Source organism: Oryzias melastigma, linkage group LG1 (assembly GCF_002922805.2).
Source record: "Oryzias melastigma strain HK-1 linkage group LG1, ASM292280v2, whole genome shotgun sequence".
Lineage (NCBI taxonomy): Eukaryota > Metazoa > Chordata > Actinopteri > Beloniformes > Adrianichthyidae > Oryzias > Oryzias melastigma.
In genome coordinates, this window is record NC_050512.1 from 10,124,517 (window position 1) to 10,135,380 (window position 10,864).

The 10,864-nt window shown below is 38.5% G+C and overlaps 1 protein-coding gene and 1 long non-coding RNA gene across 2 annotated transcripts in view; one reads left to right on the plus strand and one right to left on the minus strand.

The window, feature by feature from the left end:
• Nucleotides 1–5,482: 5,482 nt before the first annotated feature.
• The window catches only part of LOC112137119 (zinc finger protein 436), a 6,424-nt gene continuing 1,042 nt past the window's right edge, over nt 5,483–10,864 (minus strand). The window contains exon 2 of the mRNA XM_024259273.2: nt 5,483–7,185. Coding sequence (XP_024115041.1) covers nt 6,182–7,185 — 1,004 coding nt within the window. The 3' untranslated portion in view covers nt 5,483–6,181. The remainder of the gene's footprint in view (nt 7,186–10,864) is intronic.
• Nucleotides 10,130–10,864, plus strand: part of LOC112137147 — a 2,045-nt gene continuing 1,310 nt past the window's right edge. Inside the window, exons 1-2 of the long non-coding RNA XR_004948532.1 lie at nt 10,130–10,479; nt 10,573–10,648. This is a non-coding gene — a long non-coding RNA (uncharacterized LOC112137147). The remainder of the gene's footprint in view (nt 10,480–10,572; nt 10,649–10,864) is intronic.

Below are 10,864 nucleotides of genomic sequence, written 5' to 3' on the forward strand. Positions count from 1 at the left end.
GTGGGGTTAAGGTCTGGACTCTGTGGTGGACAATCCATGTGTGAAAATGATGTCTCATTCTCCCTGAACCAGTCGTTCACAACTTTTGCGTGTGCGTTTGTTTTGTTATTCTCTTATGATGCCTTGTAGACACTAGACAGGAAATATTATTTTTAAGTGCCGTATTTATTATCTATCAGCTGTTTTTAATAGAACTATGGTCACAAGGTAATTTCTCTTTTGTGGGATCACTAAAGTTTTATTTTATTCTGTTCTATTCTAATTACACTCATATTTTCTGTTTTGCCAACATGTACCGATCTGCTTCTCCCTCCTTGTTGTCATACAAGTCAATGATAACAATAAAATGCAATAATTTTTATCAAACAAATCCTTTATACCTTCTTGCACCTTGAAAAGGCAAAGACCAGGTGCATAATACCACGCATGCAACCTTACTGTGTGTAGGAAAATGACCGGCCAATCACTACTTTGAAAAAAAAAACATGAGATCCTTCACCATCCTGCTTCTATTCCGGACAGTTGAAGCTTTTTGCAAGTCCTCGTACGTCCTCTGTATCGGCACGCAACGGTCAAAACAGGCAAACCCGTGAGATCTTGCTGGAGTACCAACACAAAGGCTGCTTAACAATAGAAACACTTGGAATTTATTTCAAGAAGCTTCTCTCGTGTGTGACAGACGTTGCTCAAAGAGCTGATTTGAGGTAGAGTTTCCCGCCGGGTGTGGTGGCGCGCGCCTGTAATCCAAGTGTCATGGAGGCTGAGGCTGGAGGATCGTTGGAGCTCAGGAGCTCTGAGCTGCAGTGGACTATGCTGATCGGGAGTCCGCACTCAGTTTGGCATCGATATGGTGTTTCTGGAGGAGCCCGGGACAACCAGGTCGTCTAAGGAGGGGTGAATCGGCCCAGGTCGGAAACGGAGCAGGTCAAAGCCCGCGTGCCGCTCAGTTGTGGGATCGCACCTGAGAGTAGACGCTGAAGCACAGCCTGAGTAACACATAGAGACCCAGTCTTTTGATAAACTCTGTTCTTTTCTTTAGAATTATCTGGTAACACACACTCCAACAGTGTTTGACCTGTTCCTGAATGTTTTTGTCTTCTGTTGACAGTGAAAAACATTGTTTCTTGTTACTCCTACACTGCCTCCTACTGGACAAGAGAACCAGCAACATCCAACAAAGTTGACTTTTAAAAACTTTTTTTTGGTCAAATTTAGACAGACAGAATTGAGTCATTTCTGTTGAATCATTGGATATCTTTCCCCTTGAGAATAAAAACAATATTACACTTCTCTAACGGGTTGAATCACCATTTCCAAATAAAAGTTAGTTATTCAAATTTGGTTTAGAACAGGTAAAAGCAGCTGCTTTATGAACAGTAAAGTCTGGATCCCAATCACTGCAGAGCCTGTTACCTCAACATGTGTTACTCTGCTGCAGCTGAGAAGCTAGTTGGAGAATCCAATTGAATTTCTTTTCATTTCACTTTTTATATCAACAGTGAAGCATAAGCTAAAAGTAGTAGAACGCTGCAACAAAAAAGGTAAAAATATCATCAAGGATACATCACACCCAGAACAGTAACTGTTTGAACTGCTGCCTTCTGGGAAAAGATACCAGACAATGAAGTGCAGAACCAATCGGTTCAAAAACAGTTTTTATCCAAGAGCAATAATCTCTTTAAATTCAACTTAAAGGTTTCTGTGCAATAATATCTATGATGTATGCAGAATGGGAGATGTGTGCTTGGTTTTATTGTTTTATCTTTTAGTATTTTAGTATTTATATTTATGTATTTTAATAGGAATATCTTTTAAATCCAGCACTAGGACTTTGTTTCATACTTTTATACTCTTATACTTCTCTTCTATATTTTATTGTTATTGCTTCTGCACCAATGAATGAGGATTATTTTAAATTTCATTGTACAAGTGAAATGACAAATAAAGACTATTCTATTCTATTCTATTCAATTAAAATTTGCATTTTGTCATTTTAATTGTTAAACAGCAAGACTTTTATTTTGATGAAATGATTGTTATATGTTTTCTTTTTGAGGATATGTTACTGCCTTTCAAGTTTTTTTATTATTCTTTGCTTTTTATTGCTATTTATTATTTCTTTCAATAAACTTCAAAAGCAAAACAAAAAAATGAAAAGTAAAAAAAGAAGAGAAAAGGAAAGAAAAGTCGAGAAAAATGTATTTTTTCCTACATAATTATTCTTATTTTATTATTATGATTAACACTAACAATGTATTTCTAGAAGCTTTCCTTATATATGATAGACCATGTTGATCAAACAGCTGATTTGTGGTGAAGTTTCCTGCCGGGTGTGGTGGCGCGCGCCTGTAATCCAAGTGTCATGGAGGCTGAGGCTGGAGGATCGTTGGAGCTCAGGAGCTCTGAGCTGCAGTGGACTATGCTGATCGGGAGTCCACACTCAGTTCGGCATCGATATGGTGTTTCTGGGGGAGCCCGGGACAACCAGGTCGTCTAAGGAGGGGTGAATCAGCCCAGGTCGGAAACGGAGCAGGTCAAAGCCCGCGTGCTGCTCAGTTGTGGGATCGCACCTGAGAGTAGACGCTGAAGCACAGCCTGAGGAACACATAGAGACCCAGTCTTTTGATAAACTCTGTTCTTTTCTTTAGAATTATCTGATAACACACACTCCAACAGTGTTTGACATGTTTCAGAAAATTTGTCTTCTGTTGACAGTGAAAAACATTGTTTCATGTTACTCCTACACTGCCCCCTAATGGACAAAAGTTGAATTAAAAATATTTTATTCTGTTAAACTTAGACAGAATTGAGTCATTTCTGTTGAAGTATTGGATATCTTTCCCTTGTGAAATTAAACATTGTTACATTTCTCTAATAAGTTGAATCACTATTTCCAAATTAAAGTTAGTTATTCAAATATAGTTTAGAGATGGTCATAGCAGCTGCTTTATAAAAGGGAAAGTCTGGATCCAAATGCAACAAAGTTGACATGTTTGACATCTTCTCCACTAAAACTTTTGTTGTGGAAAGCAGTCGTGTGCAATAGAACCACAAACATTTTTTGACTTTTAAAAAATGTGCACCAAGAATTAATTAGAAGTTCACATTGATGTCAAACGACTTAATTTTCTTCTGACTGGACTTGTTTGATTTGTCAGCAAGTCCAAAGTGAGCTATTTACACCAAGTTTTGAATAATATTTTTGACATTTTCACACAGTTAGGATTTTGAGATTAATAACTTGTTTGATCTACTTGAACTTTGTTCATTTTTCATGTAAACATAAAACCAAATAGATGTTGTGAACTGGCAAGAAATTCCATTAGCACACTTTTGACATTTGTTCTGTGCTACAGAAGCTCATAACAATTCTGTTCTTTCACAATCCCTCCTCAGAAATCTCTTCTTTAAGTGGCAGCCTTTGAAAAAAAGTCAATGAAGGTAAGGAGAAAATATTTAAATAAAGAGTATATAATCCAGATTATTTTACTGTTTAAAACTGAACGACTACTTGAAGGTAATGACCTTGTTTTATTTTAGTACACCTGGAATCCAATGAAGCTGAGACATCACTTGAGAATATCAGAACTAGCATGGCGTCCGACGCCGCCAGCAACCAGACCGTTCTTCAGCTTACAAAAGTTATTTTCTTTTGGTAATCGGTGTTGCTTTGTATTTTAAATAAATTATAATTGTATGGGAGTGTTTATTGGCTAATACTCAACACTTGAGCAATATGGTATCTCTTGCCTTCAAATGGTGATTTTTTTTTAAGCTGGGTATGAAACTCTTCACAAACTTAAGCATAATTATTGTACTCTTTAGGGATTTTAGTGATTTGCTGTTTAAGAAAACTCAAAGGTTAATGCACAATGAGGAAGCTTCTTTCCAGACAAATGCAGAGAAAGCAGCTGTCAAAATACCATTACAGATCAGCCAGCACATTTGAAGCTCTGTCTATGGTGTTTTAACATTAAGGTGTGGGGGGCCTCGCTGCTGATTAGCTCAAATCTCCACATTCTAATTTAACACAACCCATCCAGTTAATTAGCAGTGCAGGAAGAGCTGGAAAACATGCAGGGTGCTGTCTCTCAAGGACCAGTCATGAGGACCTCTGCTGCAGAGACTTGCAGTCATACATCAACTTTCTATTCGGCCTCCCCTAAACAACACTCACAAGTACAATATATGTCTGGGCAGTGGGCACAGTGGGCTCTCTTTCCCCTTTTCTTGATGACCCCCCCCCCCCCAAGTCTGTTAAAGCATTTATTTTAACCAAATTATTCAGGCTGTTGACATTCTAGGAAATAATAATAATGTAGGCAGCTGTAAATTGATTCCATTAATAAGACCTAAAACATCCATTTATCACATTCACATTGTATAAATTAAATTGCTAAAATGTACAGCACACCCACTCTGTCTGAAAGAAAAATGTCCATACTAAGCTGAATATACTAATATATATTTGTATTGGTATACGGCAAATACGTATTTAAACACCCTTTCATTTTGCAAGTTCTCACACTTAGAAATCATGGAAATGTTCATCTTAGGTGCACATCCACTCACTTTGAGATGCATCTAAAAAATCTGGAAATCACATTGTATGATTTTTTAAAATAATTTATTTGTATGCTACTGCTATAAGTAAATATGAGAACACCTGAGAAAATCAATATAATATTCACTACAGTGGATTTTGTTTGCAATAGCACAGGTCCAACATTTCCTGTAGTTTTTCACCAGGTTTGCACACACTGCAGGATGGATTTTGGCCCCCTCCTCCAAACAGATCTTCTCTAGATCAGTCAGGTTTCTGGGCTGTCGCTGAAAAAACAGAGTTTGCACTCCCTCCAAAGATTGTCTATTGGGTTTAGGTCTGGAGACTGCCTAGGCCACTCCAGAACCTTGATATGCTTCTTACAGAGTCATTCCTTCGTTATCCTGGCTGCTTGATTTGGGTCATTGTCATGTTGGAAGACCAGCCATGATCCATCTACCTGAGGGAAGGAGGTTGTTTCCTAAAATCTCAATACATGTCCTCGATCATCTTTTACTTAATACAGTCCTGTCCCATGTGCAGAAAACATCCCATAGCATGATGCTACCACTCCCATGCTTTACAGCAGGGATGGTGTTTTTGGGATGGTACATATCATTCTTCTTTTTCCAAACGCATGAAATTGAATGAAGACTAAAAAGTTCTATTTTGGTCAAATCTGACCACATTCCTCTGGATCCAAATGGTCATTGGCAAACTAAAGACAGGCCTGGACATGTTCTAGTTGAAGCAGGGGAACCTTCCATGCCATACCTGATATTAGATGTGTATTACTATCAGTAACCTTGGAAACAGTGGTCCCAGCACTTTTCAGGTCAATGACCAGTTCTTCCGTTGTTGTTCTAGGCTGAGTTCTCACCTTTCTTAGGCTCATGTTTAGCCTCTTCCATTTTTTAATAATTGCTTCAACTGTGGATCTTTTTTTACCAAGCTGCTTGGCAATTGCCCCATAACCCTTTCCAGCCTTGTGACGGTCTACAATTTTGTCTCTGGTGTCTTTGGACAGCTCTTTGGTCAAGTTAGTGGTTGGAGTCTTGTGGAATGTATGGGATGGACAGGTGCCTTTATGCAGCTAACGACCTCAAACAGGTTCTTTTAATTTAGGATAATGAGTTGAGTGGAGGTGGACTATTTAAAGGCAGACTAATAAGTTGTGAAGGTTAGAATTCTAGCTGATAGACTGGTGTTCAAATACTTATTAGCAAAAGTAGCACACAAATAAACTTTTAACAAATCCTACAATGTGATCTCCAGATATTTTTAGATGTCTCCAACAGTGAGTAGACATATACCTTAGAAGAAAATTTCAGACCTCTCTATGATTTCTAAGTGGGAGAACTTGTTCAAATATTTATTTGCCTCACTGTATAAAATGTGTACATACATACAATGTAATAAAGCCTACTTTAAATTTTATGTGCATACAACAAGTATATATCAATTACAGAACGTAAAGAAACCTGTTGTGACTTCAACCACAACTTCTCTGGCACACACTTGACCATTGACCATGGGGAAAAAACAGCCAATTCCTCTAAGTTTTGGTGTAATAACTGTCCCAAACTTAGTCGCTACAGATTGGTCAATTCCGTTGGCTGAAAAATCCCTCATAAATGTTTAGGCCTTTATTACATTTTTAACAAGAAAAAGGTTTTTTTCTCCTGAGTGAGCTCTCATGTGTTTTTTGAGACCAGATATTCGACTAAAACTTTTTTCACATTCTTTACAAGAAAACGGCTTCTCTCCTGCATGAGCTCTCATGTGTCTTTTGAGACTAGATATTTGACTAAAACGTGCACTACATTCTTTACATGAATAGGGCTTCTCTCCTGTATGAGTCCTTATATGTCTTTTGAGATCACATTTTTGACTAAACCTTTTATCACATTCATTACAAGAAAAAGGCTTCTCCTCTTTGTGAGTCTTCATGTGTGCTTTGAGACAAGAACTTTGACTAAAACTTTCACCACATTTATCACAGACAAAGACATTAGGTCTTTCTTCATAGTCATGTCCTATGTGGCGAGACACATATTGAGCAATTTTTAAACTTTCATCTACAGATTTTATATAGGAAAGTCTATTTTCTTTTGGGGATCGTTTGTGTCTCTTAACCAAAGTTGTCTTCTTAAAGATTTGTCTAACATCGGAGTCATACTGACTTTCTGACATGTGAGAGCTGTTCACAATTTGAACAATTTGACTTCCGTCTCTCGTCTTCATCTGATCTCTGTTCTGTGGGTCTGTCTCTCCATCTGTGGTTGATGTTGATTCTTCATGTCTTCCTTCTTCATCCTGACTATCAGTTACATTAAAGTGCTGGTGTTTGTTTAGATCTGCTTCATAGTGCTCATTTTCTTCATAAGTTGGAATCTCCATCATTGTATTGGTCTCCTGCTTCAGATCAAGCTGCTCTTCATCCTGACTGGTACAGAGTCCTCCTTGCTCCTTTGTAATCTGTGGAGGTTCTGGTTCCTCTGGTTCCTCTTTAATCTGTGGAGAAGCCGATTCATTTAGTTGCTCTTCAATTTGTGGAGCTTCTGCTGCTTTCTGTTCCTCATTGAAGTTCCTCTGCTGGTCGCAAAGATCTTCCTCTTCAGTCACATAATTCTGGGGGAGGACTGCAAGAACACAAACACAAAGAGGAGCCCTTTTAGACTTTTAAGAACTTTGATTATTGTCAAGCAACAATAGAAATCCAAGTCATTTCAGTCAGAAATACAAATTTTAATTTTGATGAAAAATTTAATTTCTTTTTTTTCTCATTCAAAGTTAAGACAGGAGGTGAAGAAGGAAGCTCCTTTCAACTGCTTGTTTAGTGTTATCTAATTTATTGTGAGGAGATACATTCTAAAAATAACCAGCAATGGGTGAAATGAACAAAGTAACATTACAGATATTTCAATGCTGTAAAACTCCTCATTGCACACTTTACAAACTTATCAGACGAACATGAACATGTTCATACTTTTCTGTCTTGCTTTAACTCTCATAGTTCAAACCTTCATTAAAAAAAGTTCAGTATTAAAAGAAAGATTGATTGTGATAAAGATTTATGTACATTTGCAAGGTGGAACGTATCTATACAGAAGACACTGCATGGATGAGACTGATTGACAAGGTTAACAGCTATTCACGTTAATCAGCCAATCACAGTACACAATGCACTGTAAAAAAACTCAGCAGTTTTTAAAAAGTGAAATCCCTGACGTTAAAGCCAGCCTGAACCTTCATGGAGCTGGGCCAGACACAGAAAGACTTCCATGTTGTGTTGCCACTCACTGATGAGGAGCAGTTTGATGCAGTTGAAGCTGCACTGGAGGAAGAAGCAGTCCAAAGAAAGATGGTGAACAGTTTTTACTAGGGCTGTAACGAGTATCTGGGTGCTCGAATATTCGCGATCTGCTCCCGAAAATTCAAGTACCAATATTTGCGACGTCCAAGTTTGCTGATTTGGGATCTTTATAAATATAGTAAAACATTATCAAAATATTATCTGGGACGATGTATTTTTGCTTTGAAAGGCAGTTTAATGTAGGATTTTAAGTTTACAAACTAAAACAGAACCGAAAGAGCAGCGGTACCGTCACCGGAAGTAAACACATTTTTGTGACATTGAACTTCCTGCTTTCAAAGTAAAACTAGCGAGAGCTTTTTTCCGTTCAGAAACTGAGACTGAAGTTGTGCTCACTGACATACTTCTGAAAAAAATGAATTAACTTTAACACCGGAGCTTTAGTTCCAGTGTTTACATTCTTTTGGTTATGGTAACGCTTCAACAGTTGACAATTAACGAAACTCCAGCTTACTCTGAAGAAACAGCCTCGTGCTGCTGAAAGGCGGATGTAATCAAAGTGAATCAGCTGATTCTGTCGCAGAAAAAACGTTTTTTTTTACACGGGCGCTGCACCAATATGTAATGATTAGAATGTAAAATGTTGAAGAACTTTGAGAAAAGAAAACTGTGGAGAGAATTTTCAGGGGTTTTTTTGTTAAATGATCAGAAACAAGAATTATTTTTTTATGCTTTTTTATGTTGTTTATATTACTGCTGAACTTAACCAGAAGGTCGACAAAAAAAAGAATAAAATGACAAAAAAACATTTCTTTCCATCTAAATCTTTGTTTTTTTCATCAGTTTTGTTGATTCTGATCTCCTGTTCTAAATAAAGGTATACATGATGGTGATTTAATACAAATATTTAATTTTCATACATCCAGTAAAAAGACAGACACACAAACAAACATATTAAAAACTAAGAATCGTGGCTCGATTCGTGAATCATTGAGCTTGATTCATGAATCGAACCGGATCGTCACCTAAGCAACGATCCACAGTCCTAGTTTTTACACCTATCGCTTTTTAATTAACCCTGTTTAGGTTTTGAATCTTTTCTGTGTACAGATCCATGTGCAAGGCCCTATCCTTGGGTTTCAGGTTTGAAATGTAGTTTATGGAATAGATTCTGCCTGCATGTCTGGAATTGTTGGCATGGTTTCTTCGGAGTGATTTTGATGGTGAAGAAAAACTTTAATCTCCAAAACAGAAATTCATGATGTCATACTTAATGAAAGTAGAAAAATCAAACTCTTTTTCCTCAGTGGCTGCTTGTCACTACGACTAAATTGTCAGAGCTTGTGAAATAGCACAGAGGAGGCCACCTTTGCACTAGAGCAGGAGTCTGCAACCTGTGGCTCCAGAGCAGCATGTGGTCTTTGACCCCTCCATTGTGGCTCTCATGGTCAAAGAAAAACAACAACACTCATTTTCTATTTTAAATTAAAATAGCAATGCATATTCATTAAAGTTGCACTAAAATATTTTGACAGATTTTTCAGAGCCTACCATCAAAAATCAGTTGGAGATAAGTGTACGGCCAGAGTTCATAATTAAGTAACATTATAAGGCAGATTTCCCTTTGTAAAAAAATCAAATATTTTAAGTTTTCCTCACGGTCTTAAAAACCAGCATTAGTCACTTAGTTCTGATTTGTAATTTTCTGACCAAGATGTACCATCCATCCATCCATGTTCTTGACCGCTTCATCCCTTTCGGGGTCGCGGGGGTGCCGGAGCCTATCCCGGCCACTGATGGGCGAAGGCGGGGTACACCCTGGACAGGTCGCCAGTCTGTCGCAGGGCCGCAATCACACACACATTCACACACAAATTCACACCTAGGGGCAATTTAGAGTCACCAATTAACCTATGAAGCATGTTTTTGGACGGTGGGAGGAAGCCGGAGTCCCCGGTGAAAACCCACGCATGCACGGGGAGAACATGCAAACTCCACACAGAAAGGTCCCAGCCGGGATTTGAACCGGGGCCTTCTAGCTGTGAGGCAAGAGCGCTAACCACTGCGCCACCGTGCAGCCCCAAGATGTACCAACGATGGTAAAATAAAATGAGATTTTTTTTTTCACTGCTGACATGACAGTCTGTTTGCTGCATTCACATCATCAAATATGGTACAATGAGTCTTTTAAAAATGGATGTCATGCAAACCTCTAACAAAAGTTATAAACTATTACATTTTTTTAACTGCCATTTTTTTCTATATGTAGTCGGGTGGACATTAGGACCCAGGAGGCCAGGAGTCGGCTGCCTTCTCCCGACGGAGAGTATTTCCGGGGCAGCACTCAGGAACGGCTTATAAGGCCCGGTGAGGAGGCGTTCCTGAGTGTTGTTCATCCGGTGTGCAAACGGAGCCAAACGGAGACACGAAGGGAGCGCGGGAAAAAGTTCAGGTAGTGCAGAAATCCTCTCTTCTAAAATATACTAAGTCCGCACACTGACATTAAATCTGCACAGGCTGTCAATCAGGCCAGACGTGCTGCTTGCGTGGGCTCCCCCTCCCATCTCATCATAATTGCCCTTCAGGAGCGACGCAGGTGAAGCAGTGGCACTGATGCAAGGTAGTTTCAAAGTAGTTAAAATGGAGCATGACGTTTCTGTTTTTAATGTGACTTTTAACACTTTGATGCCACGTGTACATGTCCTAAATCCAGACCCTTGTGAGATAGTGTAACCGCTTGGGAACCCGCAACCACAGACGGGGCTGTGTGGAGGAAGGGAAATTTAAATGTGAGTCACACCAGCTGTTAATTATTTTTATGATGGTTGTCTCCCTGTGTTCTTAAATCTCTGTTCTTTTGGTTTTAGGATTGATATGTGCTTTTAGACTTGTCACTGTTTTTTATCCCCACTGCTCACTTTTATTTTTTTTATCTCTTTTATCTTTTTTAATGTGTTTTGTTTGGGGTATTTTTAACCCCTTTTTACACTTGGCACTTTTAAAAC